General features: G+C 42.2%; 1 protein-coding gene and 1 pseudogene across 1 annotated transcript in view; both read right to left on the bottom strand.

Annotated features, from left to right (window-relative positions):
* Positions 1–15,879, bottom strand: part of CPVL (carboxypeptidase vitellogenic like) — a 105,630-nt gene extending 89,751 nt beyond the window's left edge. The window contains exons 1-2 of the mRNA XM_090287792.1: positions 15,743–15,879; positions 120–308 (exon numbers count right to left, since the gene is read on the bottom strand). Coding sequence (XP_090143918.1) covers positions 120–297 — 178 coding nt within the window. The 5' untranslated portion in view covers positions 298–308; positions 15,743–15,879. The remainder of the gene's footprint in view (positions 1–119; positions 309–15,742) is intronic.
* A 6,598-nt stretch (positions 15,880–22,477) lies between these two features.
* Positions 22,478–23,055, bottom strand: LOC150001271 (SIN3-HDAC complex-associated factor pseudogene; annotated as a pseudogene).
* Positions 23,056–24,086: the final 1,031 nt, after the last annotated feature.

The following is a 24,086-nucleotide window of genomic DNA, read 5'->3' as shown; positions in this document are numbered from 1 at the left end:
TATTTGAACTAAAAGCAGTGGGTAAAAAACATCAGAATATAGTTTGGATCCTGTACGATAATTGCTTAGGAAAACAACAGCTATTGAAAGTATACCAGTGGCTTTCTGATTAGGCTTACCTTGTATGAGCTTCCCAGCTTCAATATAGGGGGTGAGAAATAATGGCTGTCCTGTGTCTCCCTCACGTGGCCCGGAAACCCAGACATTTCTGTTCATGAAGCGAAACATCCCATCGCCACCAGGGCAGAGCATCAGCAGGACCAACAAAACAGTCACATTCCACATGGCACCCGCCATTCCTTATAGGTCTAGGAGGAAAACAATAACATGCCACAAATGAATCAAGAGAGTAAATATTTCCCTAGCCTTTTTACATGCAAGATAGTAATTTAGTCACTCAAAAACAGAAACAAAAAATTGTGGGTAAAGGCCCTTTGCTAAGCACCTTGGCTACCGCTTAAATAAAACAGACCCAATCCTTGCTCATCTTGAAATTAACAGCCTAATGGTTGCAGGGGGGAGGGGGGCAGGCAGAATGGGGTTCTTGTGGGGACATTCCTCAAGAGATTTGCTATTTAACTGGACTTGTATTTCTGAAACTATAGTCTGGAAAGTAAATTCAATGGAGGATTAAAGCCTAAAGCCTCTAGACAACAAAGGCTCTGTAATTAAATCCCCAAATGAGTGGCAGTGAGAGTCGACCCCCTACAGGAAAGCAGAGGAAACAGAACACACTGCAGGTGGTGGCGACCTAGGAGAGCCTTAGCAAGGTCAGGTGTGAATAAAAGGTGAGTGGACCTCAGACAGGCAGTAGAAATGGGGTAGACATCCCTGGCGGGTGGATTAGCATGAGCAAAGGTGAGACCTCAGTTGTCCGTGGGCACTTGGCAGAGAAATTTAAAATAAACAAAATGGATTTCTGGTTCCCTCTGTTATCTCTTACAAAATCAGTATCCTTTGCATCTACGAACAAAAAAAAAAAAAAAAAAAAAAAAAAAGAGAGAGAGAGAGAAAAGGAAGAGAGGGAGGATTCCACAACTATCTTTAGGTCCCTGCCTTTGTAGTTCCCTGATACATAAACTCAAGAGTTAGGCTTCAAATCTGATTAACAGAAAGCGTTCCAAGGTTCTTCAAATCTGATGTTTGCTTAGAGTGTTCATCTGGGCTGATAATAATAATGGCTTAAAATTGTATGATGATTCCCCTAACTTGTAAATAAACATGTAAATTGTATTTAAAATGGGCTTCACCTGGTATTTTTAGCTGATTTGAATCTCTTAATAACATAGCCAGGAGAGCGAGGATTACTATCACCAGTGCTGGATAAGATAACGGGACTCAAAGGTGTGCCTCATGCAAGGCATGAAAGCGGAGAAATGAGGACGAGAAGTCAACCAGGGTCAGGACAAGGGTATAAGGTGAGTTTGGTGGCAATCAGGGTCAAAGCTCATCTTTTTTCTAAAATTCTGACATTTCTTTTTTTATTATGGATTTTTGGGCATTGGTTTTGATTCTTTTCAAATAGCGTATTAAAATACTATTTATCTTGATTACTGTTTTTTTTGGGGGGGGGCACTGTTAAATTTTGTACCCCAGGCAGGTGCTTCCCCTGCGTCACCTAGATTCTGACCCTGCTAAGGATTATGATGCCCTACATCGGTGCTGATACATTGCTCAGCATCACCGTTATCCAAGCATGATCCAAGTTCTTAGCTCTAAAGTCTACGTAAAAGATATGAAACAAATAAATACTCCACTCACTGAGATTTCTGGATACAAAAAAAAATAAGGCAATTATGCAAATATCATGCCTACTTTTTGGTGCTTTAATATACCAAACCATTACAGCATCTTAAAAACATAAAACATGAAAAAAAAAATACCACGGAATATGTAAAATCTATTAACCACCCGCTTATCACAACCCAATTTGGCATGATATGAAAACACTGGTTGTAGAAATTTAAAAAGCTTTGTCACGTTTCCCCAATAAGATACAAAATTATAATTGTAATTGAGTTGAATATATAACCTTGGTAAAGGATTATATATCGAAATATAAAACACTTAGTAAGTCCCCATGCTTAATGAAAACAAGTCCAATCACACACAGTGTGTAGCTATAATTTGCTCTTGCTTATTATTGACTATAATAAAGAACAAAGTGAATTTAGGAACTGAAATTAGGTTTCCAAGAAGCCCAAGGGTAATGACCACTCTGGCACTGATAAAATAATTTTTAAATTATGTGAACTTGCCTCGCTGATGTTTTAATAACAGCCACTTTGAAGGAATGCTTGAATTTAACAATCTTACTCTCTAACTGGTTCAGGGGGAAAAAAAAAAACAAAAACAACTGTGGTACTAAAAACATACTGGAAGCAACTCTTCCAGTAAAAGGTTTTTTCCTGGGGGCAGAAGCAAGAAACTAATCACACCATCTAATTTCACAATCTTGCTGCTGCAAACCTCCAGCTCCCTTTAATGGAACCCATTAATATTTGAGAAACCAGGGTAGTTACAGCACTTCCCTTGTAAGCAGATGTTGACTCCAAGATGTAAAAAAAAAAAAGTAAAACTGTTCTTATTTTAATTGACATATCCAATTCGTAAAAGTAAGAGTTGGGTCACCTTAGGGGATCTCATTAACATTTAATCAAACAAGGGTTAAAGTCTTGGTTTCCCATGTAGGTGAATTAAAGCGACATTTTTTGTTTCGTGGGTCTCATTTAACAGGCAGAATTCCTGAACTATGCTAAGCTGCCATCTCTCCTAATGCAATGAAAGCTCTTATCGTAAATGGAAACATTTTTTTTTCTTAACATCCTTCTCAAATGTTTTGCTTATCCTAAACTAGCCTGAATCTTTTTACTTTTTGAACATTTATAGAGTATTTCTAAACTAATAAACCTTGTAACCAGAAGCCACTACTCATAGAAAGTGAAAGAAAAAAATTAACCATACACTTTATCATAGTTGAAATAATATGAAAACATTGGCACTCCTTCCAGTTCAAATATATCATATTGAAGAATTCAGACAAACTTCCATTTAATACACGCTTAGAAACAGAATAAAATCTAGGAATATTGGCAGAATCCAATGAGCTAAAGGTCAAAAGTATGTGATTTGCTAAAACTGTCTTACTAAACCTTAAATATTACAGTTGGAAAATATTGTTCCATGTACAATTTTTTATACAAAGTTATTTATTACAATGTTTTGAAGAATAATAAAAATAATCAACAATGTAAACAAGTTAAGATAAGTAGGTTTCTGTACACCAAAAAGGTGAAATTATATACAGCAGTTAATATGACTAATAATAATGCTTCAAAAAATATACTAAAATATTAGGTAAATAAAAGCAGGCTATTAAATTAGATATGTGGTATTTTCTCCTCAGTACTTTTTAAGAATTTCTAAATTTTCTAAAATAATTAATCTTATAATCAGAAAATACAGTTTTTGGCTTTGAAGACAAAGTGAAGCAGCTGATCAATATGGCAAAAACAATGCTAGTTTTTAAATTCCTTATTACGACCTACTTATGACCTTCTGCATTTCCTAGGAGTAAAGTTTTTTGTTTGTTCTTTTACTTCAGAGACTCGGAGTTTATTTTCTCTTTGGTAAATTACAAGGCTCTGTATAAATGTGAGATGTTATAATAACAGTTATTATTCTTACATTTGTGTTTAATTCTGCCAGAAACTGAGTCCATAACAGATGTGCACATAATTGGTACTAAGCAAATATTTGTTGAACAAATGGATCCAAAAAATGAATCATGATATTTTAGACCTAGATGAGATAATACATGCTCATACGGCCCAATTTTTCATGTTACCGACTGGAAAATTAAAGCCAGAGAATTAAGTAAGCGACTTGCTTAAGACTGCGCTATTGGTGAGCAACGGGGCCAAGCGAGCTCAACGCCATGGTTTTTTTATGGCTCTAAATCCAACCTGCATTCCGCTCTCCCATCTTTGGTTACAATTATATTCAGATATTCTGACTCTTATTGTCTGGATAGATAACACAGCCTGTAATGGCCCTAGACCCTTTCAAAGACTGGTAGAGGATATAGTAAAATAAATAAAGAAATAAAGAGAAATATTAATAAATAAATCTTTCTAGAGAAATTTGGTTTTTGGAAAGAGTTTGTATTAATCTAGGTTCTGCCATGACTGAATCAGTGGCCCTGGGCAGGACAGTGACTTCTCGGAGTTCCCGTCAGTGCGTTAGAACCAACAACCAGACTTCCCGGTACTTGGAGAATCAGTTATTGGTCATGGCCATTGTTACACATTAAACTCCAAAAATTTACCATTAAATAAGTTAGATTGGAAAAATGTCATAAATACTCAAAATTCATTACTTCCGAATTATTGTACTGCACTTTACTATTCTCTCTGCTTTGGAGTTAAGTGTTTTGTATGGGTCTGGTGGGGGGATTATCTAACGGTTAGCTACTGTGCATTTCGCTCCAGCTCGGTGTTCAGTGATGTCTGTTGACAGCTCACAGTCAGCCCTGGTGGGAGTATTTACACCAGGGACATCAGCAAACACCACAAATCAGGGCTTTCCTGCCCCCCGCCCCCACCACCAGCCCATCCCCTGAGAGCCAGTTGGTCTCATGTTTCACATCTAAAAAATGAGCCGGAAACCACTTTCTATCCACCACACTTTAACTCCAATGGAAACAGCCAGCAGAAGAGGCCAACCGGAAAATCCTGCCGAGTTGTCAAGTTGTCGTCTGTGTGTGGAAGCACCAACAACACGCTTAGATACGCAAGGCCTCTAGAAGAGAAACCTGGGGCCGGAGGGCGTGTGTTCTACCATGAAAAAGAATCCAAAAAGAAAGACTTCAGAATGAGGACAAAAGAACAGAGCCAACGGTGTAAGCAGCTCTGTGTTCTCAAATGCATATCCAAAGCATTTGATTCCTGTAATAAAGAGCTATTGTGCAACCCTGAAGTAAATACCAACCCGAATCCCAAATCCAGCTACTTTGCAAAAAAGATTTCCATGCGAACAAAGGGTAGAAGGAAACCTTTATTTTGAAGGATCCGCTCTTCAGCTTCCTTACGACATCATTTTAATTTCTCCAATTGATGGTTGAAGCACTCTGTTCCCAGAGAGGGCCCCACACACAACATGCCAGGGGACGGGCAACCTTTGGCTGGAGTGGCCCTGAGCCCATACACTTGTTGCCTTTACACAGGCTGCCCCGCTGCCATCAGACAGCGGTGTCTCACCTTGCAGATGAACTTCTCATCCCAATCTCCTCCATGACATCCTTGGACTCACAGAAAAGGGACACACACTTGAGTTACGCAGCGGTAGGGAATTCAAAGAATCAGGAACAGGAGACAATAATACCACCTGACAGAGTAGGAGGGAGCTCCACCTTGAAATCTCACTCCAACCAGAAGGAACATTTGAGAGGGGGTGGAAGTAAAAAGTAGACATGTCCCAAAATGTTAATAATGGTTTTTGAACTAGAAAGACCATTTCCATGATCAAAGGCAGCATCATGATAATGATGCCAAAAATACCTATTAATTATTGAATGCTCCCCTGTACCACAACAGAGCTAACTGCTTTGTATTTTTATTTCTAACCTTTACCACGCAGGTACTATTCTCATCCCATTTTACAGATGAGAAACTGACCCTCAAAGGATGTAACTTACTTGCCCAGGTTCACATAGAAATTCAGAACAAGAAATTCAGGCCAGTCCTCATCTGTCTCCAAAGACCATTCTATAGTCCTAATAGCAGGATCTCCCAAAAGGTACTACTTGGGCCAGGGTCCCTCTTTCCTATTTAGGTAAGTTTAGAAATACTTCATACTATATCCCTCCAGAATTAAATTATTACATTGCTAAGAAGTTCTGCTGTAAATAAATTTGTTAAAACTTTAGCCCAGTATTTTCCCAAATCGACAATATTTAATTAGGAAAGGCTTTTTATTCTTATGTAGTATCTAAAGATAAAAATAGAACACATTCTGCGAACTTTATTCATTAAAAAAATATATATGTTGGAGGAACACCTATATCCTAGGTCCTCCATGCTCTCAATGACCTCAAAAAAAGTGTTTGGGCTAATAGCAGTTAGGAAACATGTCTCTGGGTGAAGCCCGCCTTGAGGTACAAGCAAGCTTTGTTTGCTGTCAGGTGATGGGCGTACAGTGAACGAAGGATGAAGTAACACATGACGAGTTTGGAGGTTAGTCAGGGCCAGCACATGCGGAGTATCACCTATATTCATATGCATTAGTATTTTATTCTAATTGCAATGGGAGACCATTGGAGGCTTTTCAGTAAGGGAGTAATGCAGTCTAATTAGAATTGTGAAATGTGAAATGATCACTGTGGTTGCCACCTAGCAAGTGGACTTCAGGAGACCAGGATGGAATCAGTATACCAGTGAGGAAGCTGATGTGGTAATCAGGAGAGATGATAGAAGCTGGGGTCAGGGAGTAGCAGTGGAGGTGGGAAGAAGCGGTCAGCTACATTTTGAAGGCACATCCATCAATATTTGTTAACAAACTGAAATATAATGGAATGAAGGAAGCATGGCTCCTAATTTTTTTGCTCAGTGACTGCATGAATTGTTATGGGTTGAATTAACACCCCCCCCCCAAAATATATGTCAAAGTCCTTCAGAATGTGACCTTCTTTGGAAACAGTGTCTTTGCAGATATCATTAGTTGAGTTAGAATGAGGTCACTCTGAACTAGAGTGAACCTTGAATCCAATAGAATTCATGTTCTTATAAGAGAAGAGAGACACTGGAGGAAGAAGAAAGCCTTACAAAGACAGAGGCACGCAGGGAGAAGATGGCCATGTGACAAAGGGGGCAGAATTGGGAGTGATGCACCCGCAAGCCAAGACAGAAGGACTGCTGGCAGACACCAGAAGCAAGAAGAGGGAAGGAAGCATTCTCCCCTGCAGGGTTCGGAGGGAGCGTGGCCCCAGCTACATGTTGATTTTGGGCTCGTAGCCTGCAGAACTGAGAGACAATGCATTTCTGTTGTTTTAGATGCTCAGTCTGTGGTATTTTGCTACAGCTGTCCTAGGGCACTAATACATGGATAATGGGACCACACCGGAGGCTGGAAAGACTGTGATACTATTCTTAGAAAAGCCGTAATCCCAGAGCTTCTATGAAGCATATCCAGATGAGGAACCTAAATTCTAGGCTGAATAGTTTCTCAAGTCTCGGGTTAATTTTATCAAACCCTGCCACGGAGACTCTAAATAGTAAAGCTGGAATTTGAAGCCAGGTGTAGATGACTCTGAGCCCATATATTTTACATGTATCACCGTATAAATTACAGACGATAACAAAATCTGCCTCCAGGCAAATTTTGACACCAGCAGGATTCCAGGTAAACTGGATTATCTCCATATATCATTTGTAATACAGGTACTGGAATCACAAATGATTTAAGAGCATGTTTATCTGCAAAGAACTGAAAATCACATGCCCAGAGATTGCTTTACAATGGATTTCTGATGTACTTCCTTTAGTCTTAAAAATAAATTTTAGGGGGTGGCTGAAGCCCTCCATCTTTTAAGACTCATGGCAAAAGCAGTGTCTTCCGTTGAGAAAGTCTTCATTTTTACTGAAGTACATGTGGCCCTGTCCTTTTTAGAATCAGCCTCCTTTGGGCCACCTACTATGACTACATTTTGTCAGAAAAAGAATTAGGATACGCAGTGTGACAAGTACAAGGTTAAGACTGGGCACAGTGGAGGAGAATATTTTATATGAGGATGATGCTGGGAAATTCTTCAATGTCACTCACTGAGATGACAAGAAATTCCTCCCTGATCACAAAAAAAGGTACTATTCTTATTGAGAGTGATACTCTAGTACGTTCCACACACTATCTCATTAGCTCATCACCATCACTCTTGAAAGGAGTTAGTGTGGCTCTTCCACAGAGGCCCATGTTGATGGAGCAACCTCCCAAGTAATGACCCTCTTGACCGTAGCAGAGGTGGGACAAACTCCAAGTTCAAGGACCATCTGCTTAGTTAATAGACAAATATATCTTTAGCTCCTACTATGTGTCATACTCGAATCCAGGCACAGAGAACAAAAGAGATGGAGTGTCTGCCTTTATGAAGTTTATAGTCTTGTGGGCAAGAGAGAGAAAGTTGAGAGCGACTAAGGAAATTAAAGCAGGTAAAGGGCTAGAGAGGAATGGGTTAAAGGAGTGGTATTATGTTAGACCAGGTGGTCAGGGAAGGCCCCTCTGAGGAGGTGACGTCTGAGCAGATCTGAAGGATACAGCATCCCACTATTGGGAGCTAACCCAGGAGAGGGGTCCCAGGACGAAAGCTTTGCCTAAGGAGCCACGAGCGCAGAATGGAGCGGTAAGACAGAGCGACCCATAGGGAAGAACCTCAAGAAAAAAATATGTGTAACTGACAACCTCTTGAGTTTTTGTAGAAAATCATAAGGATACTACAGTTCTGTCAGTAGGCTTGGGCAGACGTCCTGATAAGGACATAGAAAACTAAGCAATCCAAAGTGAGGCAATGATCACTCAATGAAGGATAGCAGATTGCACAAGAAAGAAGGATAGCAGATTGCACAAGAAAGGCGCTGCAATTAGAGTGTACTATGTAGCTCAGTGGCGAGCGATACCTGCATAATAAAGTCGGTACCAGATATGGATTGAGCAACAACAACAAAAATTCGGTAACCATGGAGGGCGGGCAAGTCGAGACCTAAGTAAGGGTGCTGAAGTCTCACCTTAATAGGAGGTCAACGGGAAAATATCTCAAGCTGATAAAAAGTACAGCTCCATAATCAGGAAAAAATTCAAGAAAGCAAGAACTAGATTAGGCAGATTACTTAGAAATTCAGAGTTAAATACTAGAAGAAACAGGCAGAAGCATGAAGAAGAGACTTCAGAGATAAGAGAAGCATGAAGAGTGGCGGAAAGAAGAACAAAGTGTTTTTTGTCATGAGAATTGTACTGTGACTTAGATTCTCACCCACGGGTGCGAGTTATGCTGACAAAAATCAAAAGTGATTAAGAATAACTCAAAAACTAAACTTATGACCTTCTTCCCGAAACATATCCCTACTTCTCTATTTTGTCTTGATTAGAAACACTCTCAAGCACTGAAGCTGGAAATCCTGGATTCGTTGACCTCACTGCTTCCCTCTTGCTGACTTTCCACGGCCAACCAGGTACCCACGGACTGTCCCGGATACTTTTAAAATTCCTCTTCTCCCCTCTAACCCTACTCCCAGGTCCAAATCCAGGTCCTTACCCTTACTTGCCTGGACCAGTGCAAATCTCCAAGCTGATATCTAATCCTGGCCTTAACTCCTACTTGAGTGAATCTCCCCACTTTCCTCACTTGCCATGGTGTCTCCCCTTTTCTTGGGCCATGGCTTTTACATTTTTCCCAACTTTGTTGCATGGCAATAGGTAACCACTACCTAGGCAAGGTATAAGCACAAAGTAGGGAGTGGATAAGAAAGCAGGAGGAAGTGAGAGAGGTCAGTGGAGAGGAGAGCGCAGAGGGTGTTGCAGATGTGATCAGAGTCTTTAGCTTCCACTGAGTAGGAACTACTGAGAACTTCGCATTTGGAGAGAATATGATGGTCATAGTGGAAGGATGGATTTAAACTAAAAAGACAGGAGGTAGAGAAACCATTTAATAGGCTTTATAACAATCCAGAATAAAGATGATAATGCCAAACAAGGGCTAGGAAGTAGTAGTAGTGTGAACAGGGAAGACCAAAAATAGTTAGAAGATAAAATTAGCAGGGGCTGGTGAGTAATGAAATGTTATACGCTGAAATAGAACAGAATCTAGGATGACTCCTAAACCTGACTTAGATAGCTGAGCAGATGGGGGTGTCATTAAGTAAGATTTCCCACTACTTGGTTTTGTCCTGAAACGAATGCATCAGTGCATTAGTGTGTGTGTGTGTGTGTGTGTGTGTGTGTGTGTGTGTGTGTGTGTGACAGAGAGACAGAGAGGGACAGAGAGAGACAGAGACAGGGACAGGGACAGGGACACAGACAAGGAATACCAGATCCCTGCAAGAATGAAAATCATTTCCCTGAACATATTCCTATATACCTGCCAAATGACCCACACTCCTTTCTTCCTGGCAGTTACTGGTTTCTTACCAATGTGCCCCCAGCCCCCGTGTTCCACCCTGCTCCTGAACAAAGACTGCCCAGATAGTCAGTTGCTGAACTGGCATGGCTACTTGACAGCAGCCCATCCCATGGGTTACCTCTTCACTGACTCCTCCTTTGACCCACTCAGCACAAGGCCAAACCTTTCCGAGGCCTCCTCCTATGTCCCTGACCCTTCCAGTGTGTGTCTCCTTTGCTACAGGTATGCTAATAAAATGAACTTTGCATCTTTGTAAGTGAATTCCTGGTAGTCTTTTATCAGGGAGCTTTTAAATCCCCTTGAAAAATGTACAGAGGCCACATGGAGAAGTTAGGGAGACCCCCAAACGCAGAGAGAAGAGACAATAAATCCAGAGCATCGGGGCAGCTGAGGGCTTGCTGGTACCTGAGACCAGCCGGAGAGCCTCCGCCACGGTCCCTGAATGTACAGGACTCTCTCCCAGGCCAGGTTAATTCTACAAACACTCCACTGCTTAGAAGGAGAGGAAAAAAACAATTATTTCCAGTTGATTTGTTGATTGTGAATAATATTCTTCATCAAGAAACCCAAGCAGGACATTTGTTCATTTTCATAATTAGCTGTGGCTGTCACTTTCCCAATGTGTCAAATAGAAACTTTGTACCATGGGGTCCACACAAAGCCTCGAGATGGGTTTGGCTTTAACTTCCTACATTTGTTGTTGCTCAACTTTGCCCCAACCACAATCACATTTTGTGGTCCTTTCAAACATAGAGCCCCTCTCCCCCTTTTCCTTTAATAGATCTCAATTTATTAGAGATTTTCTGGGCATATACTAAACTGTGAGATACTTTACTAAAATTCGTGGGGTCGAAGATGAAAATGGTTCAGTATTAGCCTTCAAGGAGAAGAGGGACCTGCACAAAAGCCAGTAACCCCAGGCAGACCGGGTATGTGCTAGAATAAGGTACAAGAAACTCAGTGCTCTAAGCCACTACCAACCAACACGGGGCTTATTCAAGTCCTCATGGGCGATGACGTCACTCCCAATCCGAATCCTATTGCTCAGTGTGCGACTGGCCACTTTGAACTTCAGGAAAGAAAATGGAGCACTATTCTTATGTCTGCCTGAGTCAATTACAATCAATTACAGAGGCAATACAGTCTTGCTGTGGGCCCCATATCCTATCCCACCTTCCCTCCAAAGTCTTCCAATGGAAGGAAAGTGGGGATAAAGAGGACAGTGGCCTTAGATATGTAAATGAGCAGGAAAATGGGAAAAGCAGAAGACTGATGGACTAAAACACCTAAGTATACAAGTTAAATATAGAACTCTTCTAGTTCACTCTGAAAGAAGTCAACAGAGGATCGAATGTGTGATCCTAAGGAGAATTAATGAAGTGATTGCTAACCTCAGCCTTAGGGGTTGGCATTTCTGTGGGAGTCTGACTCTTCCTGTAGAGTTCAAGGAAGTTGGGTGGAAATAAGACAGGGCCAGAGGGCAGACACCCCACCAATAATAATCCACTGAGCAATTTTGAGCTCAATAATGAGCCAAACCAGAGGGGCCTCAAGAAGGAACCCACGCGCGCAAACACCTAGCACAAAGCCTGCTCACAGGAAGCGTGTAGGAAGGCGATGCTGTCCAGTAAGAACAGCAGGAAGGATTCAGACGCACAGCGTCAAGCGTGGCTCTGACACTGCAAAGCTCTGCATCTGTATGGAAACACACTTCTTTCTAATATTATATTGACAGATACATGAGATGAAGTACATACATACATAAACTCATACCAGGTGCTACAGAAGGACAAAAATAGTCTCTGTCCCCACCTTCTAACTGGGGCCTTGGAACAGAGCCTGGCCACAGAATAGATGCTAAATAAATCGAATTGCCCTTGCCTTGTCAGTGGTAAGTTAATATAATAAGATGGTTTTACAGAGCTGAATGTTCATTTATGAAGATTAACCGACGTACTAAGTATTAGAGTAGAAAGGGAGAGGGGAGCTCGGGTTGCTAAATATTTGGGTAAAAGCTTGGTGGCTCTTGCCTCCAGAATATGTGTCACACCTGAGGTTTGGTTTGGAACATATGGCTGTCCTCAGGATAGACTGTTTTGGTCCCCAGACTAGTTAGGCGTTGCCTTGTGGAAAGATAGACACATTCATTAAATGCCCTGGCATCCCAAAATGTGAAATTGGTTTACATGGACAAAGCACTGTTATGTTCTGAGGCCTAGATTAAAAAGTATTGACTTTTTCTCCTTTTCTCCGTACTCTTACCTAACTCCCTGCCCCCGCCCCTCACCATGCCTCCTGTGGTAGGAGCAGGAAAAACCCCACTCTAGTGGTAGAAATATGCCTTTAGTTTGTGGCTGCTGTGACTGCAATAACACTGTAGACGGAACAGTGGTTAGAATACTAACTGGTAATTGGATGCCTGTATTTTATTTTCTGCTCCAGGAATTCTATATATTCAGACTTCCCTTAAGGTCTCCACCTTCTTTTCTCCACCCATACATTCTCATTCAACCAGGCCTGGATCACTAATGGCGAGTCCAGAGACTTGTTCGGTCCTGACAGTGCTTCTGGGCTCCCCACTGTCAGTGGACACCTCCATGTGAGCACCCAACTGGTCTCTCATACCCCAAGGAGTCTTATAATAAGACATCATCATTCCCTTTGAAATTCTTCCTCCTCTGACTTCCCTATTCTTATTGGCACACTATCTTTGTAGAAGCCTGAGCTCTATAACCAAGTCCTCATGTCAAAGCAGCCAAGAAGTCCCACCTTTCTTCCTCTTTTCAATCTCAGCAATCCATTCTGTTCACAGTGTGACCCTTACTGGCCCCAGGACATTTGCAAAGCCTCCAAACTCATCTCTCAGACTTCAGTCCCCTGCATTCCAATTTAACCTAACCCTAATGCCAGAAAGAGCTTTCTAGGGCACAAGATACTCCCTCTCCTCACATGCCTTCAATGGCTCTGAACTAAAACCAGGATGAAGTTTAAACTTTCTGCCATGAAATTCAATGTGTTCCACAATGTGGCTCCAGCAGCACCTTCCAGACCAAAGTCACACAATCTCTTCACAAACTCTATGTTCCAGCCCAATTAAACCCTTCCTTGTTCCCTAACTATATACTCTGTCATTTACGTCCTTAAAGTTCAGCATAGCTCCAGGCGAACAGTAGGCACTAATTAGTACCAGTTGAATGAGAAGGGGATTTAGGTGGGGGTTGCACTGTAAGGTTCTTTCAATTTTTCTGAATGCTTGAAAGTTTTCATAATCAAACATTGGGAAAAATATTAGTTAAATAAGTGAATGAATGTCTTGAGAGTTGGGTTGTTTCTTCCCCAGAGAACCCAGGGGCAAGATGGGGTAGGGGAGATGATTCTATGTCTGAAAAAGCAAATTCTTACCATCTTATCTTCCCAATATCCTTGGGTCTCATCTCTAAACCTTTTCTCCGTATTCTGATTCCAGTTAGTGGCTGTCTTTATATCACTACAGTTGCTTATTGGCCCCAATATTATTTAGGTTAAAGCAATAAAAGAAAGCATGTGGTTTCTTGTTCAAGGCTGTTCCTACAATATCTCAGAGGAAGAGAAATCTCAGTACGCTGGTTTCAGTTCATTTACGCTTAGGAGCACAGGTTTTATCAAGAAAGCACCTGCTCACTGTCTTGTGAATTGAGTATTATTGCTTAAATTGTTGAAATTGCAAATACGTAGCATAAAAGTTCAAACTCCATTCCTGGTTTTGGTCAGGAAAGTACAGGTCTTAGCTTTCTGCCCTGCTTACCCCTCTCCCAATTCAATGTAGATACAAACAAGTCATTCTTCTAGAAGCACCTAATTATGAGGCACTTCCCTACTTACATTCTATTTACTGGTCTTGGTTTAGTCCATGAAAACTCCACATCATTAAACCCCTGGGAATGTTAAACTCAAATAAACGTGTTCACTCTTTTAAATGAATTACGCTTCCTATTAAGAATGGGGCATGACCTATTAACCTTGGGTATTTGGGTGCTAATAAACAGGTATATGATATTCTCTAAGGCAGTAATGAAGCTCTCCCTCACTCATTGTCTTAGTTCTCTGCACACCAGGGTAGCATTCAACACTCAGTTTTTCCTCTGAAAAATCCCACCTTCCAAAAACAAAAACAGAGTCATTAACAAAACACTGTCATACTGTTTCTTCTTGTTATTTTTTCAGTGGGCTTTCTGAATACTCTTCTAAGTCATTTGAACCTCCTACCAGTCAAAGCCCACTTATTTTTCAGGCTATAAAATCAGGTTAGTAGCAACTCACTGTAAATTGGGTTACAAGATGGATTCACATTTATTGGGGGCGGGGGGGCAATGATGCCTCTCCAAAACAGCCAGCTCCTATATCTAAAAACAAAAGATAAAACAGCTCTTTGCTAAGAACACTGATGTATTTTAAAAGGTTTCCACTGGACGCAGATTAACCTGGGGTTGAAGTCTAGAAAGCCCAGTCACCCAAAATCTCTCGACAACTGTACAGACCTTCATATGCCAACAAAGCCAGTGTGGTCTACTTTTAAAAAAATGTTCCAGTTCCCATTTTGAACAGCTTTCTTAGAAGTTGCTTTTCAAGTTAGTAAAACGCATTCTTGTTGAATCTTTTTTATCCTAACATCTCTGTTCTTACACACACACACAAATAATAATAATAGTAATAATAATAATGATAATAATGATAATAATAATAATAATAATAGTAATAATAATAATAATAAAGTAGTAGCAGTAGTAGCTGCTGTATATTTAAGGGAAGAGGAAAAGGCAAGTGTCTTAAATATAGAGACTGAGGCTTAGTAAACTTAAATAAGCTGTTCAGGGCCACCAACTAGCAAAAGACAGAGTTGGGATTTGAGTCCATAAACACTGCAAAGCCCATTTTCCCCATGACACCAAGCTGACCCGAAAGGTACTGGGTGATTGCATGTCTCCGCACATCCCGCTGGCTCCTACGAAGTCTCCTGCAAGGCCCCAAGTCACTTGACAGGGAGCTGTCACCTGTCCCAAGTCCCTGGTTTTCTCCTAATCCTACCTTCCAGGAATAATAGTCATTCTGGTGTGCTTTGTTTCCTTGGATCAAGCCAAGTCGCCTTTTGTGGGGCACACTAGGATCAAAGGCACTCCACAGCACCCCGAAATCACATCCCAAAGAGACGTGCTGAGGGAAGAAGGGGATGGTGTCCCGCCTCACTCCAAGCGTAATGGAGGACCGCACCTCTTCACGCTTTCCCGGAGGGGCTCCCAGACTCGGAGGCGCCCCCAGATCTGGAAGAAGCCCGGGTGTGACCGCCTGGAATCGTGCCTGAAGCCTCCGAGTGTTCCGGCGGCTGCGCGCACCCGGAGCAGTGTCAAGCCTCCCCAGTACCCCAGCCTGGAAACGCTGAGCCGGCCAAAAGGACCGGCTCGGAGTTTATTCCACCGTGCGTTCTTCCTTCTGGGGGCTGAGGGCTCCTGAAGCCACCTGCCCTGCGCTCTCTGCATCTGGGGACTTGGTGAGGACTATCCCTGCTCTACCTGCGCACCCCCTGAGGACCCGCGCACTTACGCAGGGCAGTCGGTGCTCGGATCCCGCGGCAGCCGCGCGTTTCCCCAGCCCAGGAGATGTCCGACAGCTCTTAACCCTCTCACCTCCTCGTTACAAGTACCCCTGCAGAACGCGAGCTTTTAAGGGCTCCTCTCAGGGGCGACCTCCTGTGACCCAGACCTATAGGGTTGAAGATACGTCCCCACCTCCCTCCCTGTGACCTGGCCTCACCCATCAGCACTTGCAGTCCTCAGAGCAGCCAGTAGCCCCAGGGTGGAATATTAACAATGAGCAGAGGAAGCTGGGCTGCCCTGCAGCCCCGTGTGTTTGTTCGTTGGGATGTTTTGATTTTCTCCCCAACTTTTAAAAAGCTGCTGTCTTAGAATTTCAACACTGTATTTTAAAATTATTTCCCCACACGAGTGCTTGCTTGCAAGCCAGGTGCTTGTGTCTGGAAACAGAGCGGTGTTTTGCTCCCAGTGTTTAAAAAGCTCACCTGCATTCATGGAGAGTCCACATTCCGATCACTAATACTGGGACGACACTGAGCGCCCACGCTGAGCGCCTAATGCTTTCTCTACGTTATTGCCTAGGAATCTCACAGCAGCCTGATGCGTTATTACTATAATTAGTCCCATTTTGCAGGCGGGAAACAGATTGAGAGAGGTTAAGTATCCCATTCAGAGTCACATCTCTTCTAAGTGACCAGAATATGTATTATTAACCACCATCGGGGCTGGGCTCTGAGCCAGACACTGGAGGAAGACAGAATTAAAAGGTAAGGAGATAAGACAAAATACAAAATCCTTCTTATGTCTAAGTTCCTCAAATGTCCTGCGGTTCGGAGACAGCACAGTTATTTAGAAGACCTCCGTGTGGCCAATTGCTTTGAATCCTGGCTCTGCTATTTAGCTGCTTGAAAAAAAAAATCTCCATGCTTCCACCATCCTTGTTTGCAGAGGTGGACTCTAGTTTCCCTCCTCTTAAATCAGGGGGCTCTGTGACTGATTTTGACCACAGAAGGCGGACAAGTGCCAGTTCCGTTAGGAACCCAAAGGCTCTGCAGCTTCTGCTTTGAGACTCCCGCGTTGTGACTACCATGCCAAGGAGCTAGCGTGGCCCCGGAGAGTGAGAGGTTCCATGCGGGAGAACAGCCCAGAGGCAGCAGCCCCACGTGGGAACCTGGTGAGAAGCCTTTGCCACCTCCCAGTTCAGCAGTTCCTCCCGATGAGCGCGCAGCTGCCTGAGTGAGCCCAGCTGAAACCACCAGCAGAAAGGCCCAACCCATCAGGGAAAAAACAAAACACAGCCAAACCCAAATCGCTGTTGTTTCAAGCCACTTCAGTTTGTTATACAGCTAAGGCTGACTTTAGCACTGACTTGGTGACCTGGAACAAATTACTTAATGTCACCAAGTCTCAGTTTTTTCCTAAGTATGCACTTCATTGGGTTGCGATGGGGACTGAATGAGAAGTTCCACATAAGTCACCTGGCCCCCAGTCTGTGCAACGGTCACTGTTCGCCACGATACCTTATCCCGCTGATCTCTTTACGGAGAAACAGGTGTTGGTGGGAAAAACATTTTCCTTTAAGACTAACATCAGCCCACCCTCGTTAAACCATTAAATAAACCAGGTATGACCTTCCTACATCGACAAATATACCTTCATTATGACCTAAAAGGCCAGGCTTAAATTCCTGGATGAAATGCACCTAAACGTGGTGGGCAGGAGAACTGGTTCCAAGCCCCTGGTCCTCAGCCGCCCCTGCTTTCCCTGTGAGACTCCGGCCCCAGTGTGGAAGCTCAGTCCCGTTCCCAGAAGCAGCCGTTGCCCGGGCCACCTCTTGGACCTAGGAATGTGCGCACCAATTGCACTGTTGTCTGCCTCGGAAGGGCAGACATTGCAGACAGCGCAGCTACTGTGCAGCGCCATCTGGGGAGGCAGGCTGGGGATCCCGGGTACTCAGAACAAGGTATGGGGAGGTACGGATTTGGGGGCAGGGAGAATAATGGATGGAGCCCCATGGATACCTCACCCTCTGGGAGGAGCACAGCCCATCATGGGCCAGAGGGGTGCCTTCCAAAATGCCGGCTCTGGGTAAGGGCCCCTTTGGCCTAAGCACAAGGACAGCTACAGGCCAGGGTGTACCTGCACTGGAAATGCAGCCACTTAAAAGGAAAACCAAACTGGATTTTACAGTACAGATAAAATGAATCGTACTATAGGGTGCTTATTCAGAAACAGGGGGTGGCAGAAGTCTTACTAAACTTTTCATAACTTTGGAGGTATAAATGCTGCAACATACAACAAAACACCATTTGAAAGTTTAATTAAACATATTTTACACTTATTTGGTGTTGTGAAATTTTAAATTATTTTTAAAAATGTTTGTTTTGGTTTCCAAGTGAAATATGGCATACATTGACTGAAAGAAAAAAAAAAGACATTTACATTTACATTACATTTATTAAAATAATTAAAACTAAGAGTTAAAAGAAAGAAGCTTTCAAATGACAGTTTTGAAAGTTTGTAGTGTATATACTCTGAAGTAATTAAAGCTTAAAACTGCACTGATGTATTTGGGACACTGAAATGTATGCATGGCTCACCTTTATTTCAATGTTGAATATTAGAAGCATTTTGGGATTTTATTTAGAAGTTTGGTAATGTTTTTGTGACCAGAAATAGGCTGTAGGAACTTAATTCTTGTTTATATCAATTAGCCTATGGTAAAATTGGTTTCATTATATTTTGTTTCTCTTCAGGTCTGGTTTCCAAGAACCTATAGGTAACATTAAGTGAGGACTTAGTGTAGTCAGAATAAAAAGCTTATTTCTGACTATGAGATGTGGTCAAAATAGCTTGAAAGCTACTACACTGGAAGTCTTTTAAATTTTTTGAATAAGATAGATATATTTCTTATTTTTCTTTTCATGAGTATAATACGTGATTATTATAGAAACACAGGGATATACAACAAGATCAGATAAAATCCCATTGTAACCAAATGATGTATTTTGGTCTAATCTTTTATCTACACAAACATGTGTTGCATGCAAAATTGGAATCATATTATATGGAATTATTCATCCTGCTTTTAGCAGTTAGCATTGTATCCCAATTATTTCCACCCATTATTAATTCAAAACCATAATTTTAATGACTGCATAATGTTCAATCATAGGAACGTACTATAATTTATTCAACCATTTTCCAACATTTGATCTTTTGGGTTGCTTCCAATTTTTCCTTATTAATTCACCAAGAAATATCCTCATATAAAAAATTACATGCATCTGATTACTTCCTTAGGAAACAATCATCTGGAACACTGAATTACTGAGTCAGAGAGTCTTTGGAAGGTTATCTAGGTTCAAAGTCAAGAGCTGTTGGCCAAGTATTTTACTTTGCTGAGTGCAAGATCGTGGGGTGGGGGTGGGGGTGGGGTAGAAGTGGACCCTGAGGGAGGACCAGAGTCTGAAGAATCTAGTAAAAGTAATTCCTGTAAGAGATGATGAGAGCCTGGCTCAAGTGTGTGGTAGGCCCTCTATTGGTTTCTAGAAGGGCCCTAACAGATGATCCCAAACGGGGTGGTTTAAGACAACAGACGTCTTCTCTCACAGCTCTGGGGAAGTCTGAGACCAAGGTGGTGTTGGCAGTGCGATCTCCCACTGAGGCTCCCAGCCTTTTCCAGCTCCTGGAAATCCTTGGCGTTCCTTTTCCCAGTAGTTGCAGCCCTCCAATCTGTCTCCATCTTCACGTGATTTTTTTCTTTGGATGTGTCTCTGCGTGGCTTCTCCTCTTCGCATTAGGACACTAGTCGTCACGTTTAGGGCTCATTCTAACCCAGCCTGACCTCATCTTAATTAATTACATCTGCAAAGACCCTATCTCCAAACCAGGTGATATTTTGAGGTTCTGGTGGGCACGAAATTTGAGGAGGACACTATTCAAAGAGGGTACAACATTGACAGATACTCAGATGCACTGAGAGGATTTGGGGACAGATAAACATTATCATTAAATAATACTCACCCTGTCTTTCTTAACATCTGTTCTCCAGTGGACTGCGGCTTCTGAGGAAACCCATCTGGTGAACCCATGGGCCTATTTTGGCATAGCTGGCCAAATGTTTCTAATACTTTAAAAATGTTCCTTTAAATTTCTTCTCAAATGACCATAACTATAGTCAACAGCTGAAGAACCAAAATATATAACTTATGAAGGAGAATCCAATTTCTGGAAATGATATTTTTAGTTCTTTTGTTGTAGCAAGAGTACTCAAAGGCAGGCAGAAGAATGGCTTTGCAAAAGGATTGGTTAAGTCTTCCTCTCTGACTGGCTTTTCTGAAAACAAAGATTTAAAATCGTCAGGTTGATCAATCAAGATGGTTTCAGGTTCCCCCATCCCCCTAGTCTTCTCTGCACTTGTGTATTCTGGAAGGTTCTGGTTTAAGCCCTGGTGGTTCAGAGAATGAATTGGATTCGGGTTTAGATCTAGAACCTGGCATTGGTGATCTCAAGCAAGTTACTTGATTGCAGATTTTTCATGCATTTATGGTAAAATTATATTAGCTACCTTGCAGTGTGATTACAAGGGTGAAAAGAGATAATGGACCTGAAGTGCTTGTCATATAGGATGGGCTGAATAAGTGGCAGCTATAGTAATGATCATGGTGACCTCTGAGGTTTCAGGCCAGTGAGGGTCATTGTTTTCAGCTGTGTCACCCAGGATACTGAACTGTATTCTCTCCTCCATTGTTCTCCATTGTATCTGGACACCACAATACAGCATGCCCCTTGCTGACATGGCTAGAGCTTCTCAGTGTGCCTAATATTCCAGTTAAGACACAGAGAATAGCTGTTTGCATGTCATGAGCAGGTAAGACATGTAAACATGGAGATTTAATTTTACATTTGTAGCAGCTGCCACCAAGATAAACGAGGACCTGGAATGAAAACAAGGGGATCTGATTAACCTTGTAGACAAACATGCCCCTCTTGGAAGTGTCCGTCTCACCCTGGCACTTGTCATTGCTATTTTGAGATGCCATTGTATGTCTTCAATGGGGTCACCTTGAGGCTTGAAAACACAACTCAGAGGCACATCAAAAAAAGGAATACTACAGCCTGCGCAGTGTGTTAACTTGCCCAACAAATATGTCAGCTAAGAAAAGAAGTCACGTGTGTCACATTCACACACTTACAAAAAGGCATCATGCTATTCAAAAGGGAGAGGAGAGTGCATCCAGCTAAAGGGACCCCACATTCATTCTGCCCCTTGACCACAGCTTTTAGAAGTAGGCCGAGATGGTGGTGACCCTGCCGTGACACAGATGCATGCCCTGATAACCTTACGGAAGGGCATCAGTCTCTACACTCAGTAAGGAAGGGCCACCTCCTAAGACTAACCACAGGCTACAGACTCAGGGAAGCTGTGAATAATTACATGGTAATTATTTAGAATAAGTGCTTCCACTCTCAGCATGATTATCCTTCCCTGGGTTGCTTGCTGCCGTGTGCCTGCTTTATGTAGGGAAACAATGTCCAAATTAATCTTAGTCTTTGTAAGTGAGCCTCTTTTTCTCTGATGATCCAGCACCCTTCAACAGCAGGTGTTAAGCCTTTCTTACAAAAGGCATATTTCCAGTTTCCTTTGGATATAAAAAAAGCCAGGATACAAGACTTTGGTGGATTAAGGATTAATTATGGGTTTAATATAGACGTGGCCTCTGAGGACAGCAGAGCTAACCCTCTGTAAGACTGTGAGGAATGATCACAGCGAATCTTTGTCGGGCTTCAAGGTTTGCTGAACATGTTTCATATACATCATCTCTTAATTTTCAGACCAGCCCTGCAAGGTGTCATCATGAACCTGCGAGTATGCTCTGTACAGTATCTGATTAAGGGCACAGCATGGCTTTAGGAATAGCCTGATGGGAGCCGGAATCCCAGCTCAGCCACTCATTAGCTGTGTGACCTTTGCTATGTTAATTACCTTTTCTAAGCCTTACCCTTCTCATATATGGAGAGAAGACAGACCCACCGGGCTGATCTGAGCGTTTAATGAAATTGCGTGTAAAACAGGTAGCACAATGCCTGGCCCATAGCAAGCAGGTCATTCACTTGTTGAAGGCAAGAAATGTACCAACGATAAACAGAGACCAAAGAAACTAAGAAGGTGAAATGGCATGTGATGTCTCATCTTTGTCTTTTATTTGGGTCTTATTTTCCTCTAATTCAAATAATGGTTTGTTCAGGCGCTATACTTACTAATGAAATATTATGCTTATGACTAATTGCATCATTCAAAACAGAGTTGACTTAGGAAAGTGACTATTTTCTGGTTCTAAAGCCACTTGAGAGCCTCAAGAACGCCAAGAATTAAGCAATATCACCACATAAGGAATACAGATAATACAGGTGAAGAGCAGTCTTTGGCAGGAATGCTGGAGCAATTACATAAAACCATATGTTGCATTTTTATGTACGGCAGATCAGGCTAACTGTGGAGAACTTTCTTCTTGGGTGACTTCTACTGATTTAATGGACTTTCCCTTGAATTTGAGATGGTTACACTCCAGAAGAACACACCTATTGGAAAGACAGTTTGCAGTAAACCAAAGCCCGTGTTTCTTCCTTCTCAACCTTGGTTTCCTCATCTGAAAGTGAAGGTTGTAACAACTCATCTATTCTATCCACCCTTACTACCCACGTCACCCCAGAGGGTGGTGATGACTAAATGAGCTGAGAACTATGACCACAGTGGGCAAATGATACTGTGTGTGTCATGTGCAGCACACTGATCACCAAAATGGCCTTTTTAGATCATCCTACAAGTATTTTCTGTCTTTTCCAGAATGTGAGTCCTAAAAAGAAAAAAACTGGCATCTGTTAGACCCCCAAAGCCATCTCTGTATCTGAGCCATCATCTGACTGGTTACTAGAACAAAGATATTGAGCTGGGGAGGCCCTTTGGGGGTACGGTGAGCATCAGAATCGTGACATTTCAACTCCTTCTGCAGTTTGCTGATCTGCTTGCTTTTTCTCCTATTTCCAGATGGAGGTCTCACTTTCCTTCGTTTCAGCGTGGTCTTTAGGTTGGGTCCTGCCCTGGTATCTACCACCTGGTTCCAGTTTGTCCTTTTGTTGATCCATCTTCTCACAGGTATCACAGATGTCTCCCGAACGAGTCTCGTGCAACCCAAACCAGCTCTGGAAGTCCTTTTCATAGTGTTTACATTCGGTGAACCAAGAACTGGAGGACTTGGCTCAGCAAATACGGCAGCCTTCTATACTTCGGTACATCTCTGGCTTACGAAAACCAAACATCTTTTCTTCTGAGCAAGAAGTCTTGCAAAAACAGCCGTTCCACGCGCAATAACATTCCCGAGGTGGGAAGTGCATGCCAAGCCAATGCCCCTCCAATCGCTTCCTCCTCCTCAACTGCCAAAACAGATACATTTTTAACAGCCCAAAGTTTTTAAAAAAATTATATGCATAAATAAGTAAGTAAGTAAGTAAGTAAATAAATAAATAAATAAATAAATATTTTTCCAAAGCTAGATGATAAGGACTAGAAAAGAGAATGCAATTTAAAAAGATATTAAGCCCCAAAGCTATGCCAAGTGTATCACACACATGACCTCATTTAGACATCACCATAACCCTAATGGTAGGCATTGTATTTTCCATTCTATAATGGAAGTAACTGAGGAACAGAGACACTGAGTAATTTGTCCAAGGTCAAAGAGCTACTGTGTGTCAGAGTGAAGGTTTAAATTTAGGTCAATCTGGTACCAAAACTCCCATTTTTTTCCCCTATCTATTTCTAGTAGCCTTTATTCCTTAAAATAAAATATTGGATCCTTCAAGTCAGTGCTCTGGTTCCCTGTTTCCAAATCCTCCTCTCCCTTTAGCAAGAACTCTCCTCCCTCATCTGGGACCAGGAGGGAAGGTTCAAAGAGAGGGGCCAGTTGGTAAATCGTGGTGATGGCTTTCTTATCGGATACAGGGTGGTTAGAGAGGATGCTTCTTAGACACCCTCTGTCCTTGTACAGACAGTATGAGGGCACCCTGTCAGGGCTGAGAGCTTCCCAAGAAAGAGAGTCCAGAAGAAGCCATATATGTGCTTTTTCCTATGGAATCCATCAAGTAGTCACCCTTCAGCAACTGGTTAGAAAGTGTACTTTCATATTCAACCTGAGTTTTGTTTTGTTTTGTTTTCTCTTTAAATCTAAAGAGGGATATATGATAGAACAATGAAGCATAATGAGCTGGAGCAAAGTTTGGATAATCTATACAAGGGTTTTCCTAGACCTCAGAGAGAGGCAATCTGGAAATCACGTGTTTCCTTTGCATTT

Source organism: Furipterus horrens, unplaced genomic scaffold, assembly GCF_987537825.1.
Source record: "Furipterus horrens unplaced genomic scaffold, mFurHor1.1.pri manual_scaffold_9, whole genome shotgun sequence".
In the NCBI taxonomy this organism is placed as follows: Eukaryota; Metazoa; Chordata; class Mammalia; order Chiroptera; family Furipteridae; genus Furipterus; species Furipterus horrens.
The sequence above is the reverse complement of the archived record's forward strand: the minus strand, read 5'-3'. Positions and strand labels throughout refer to the sequence as shown.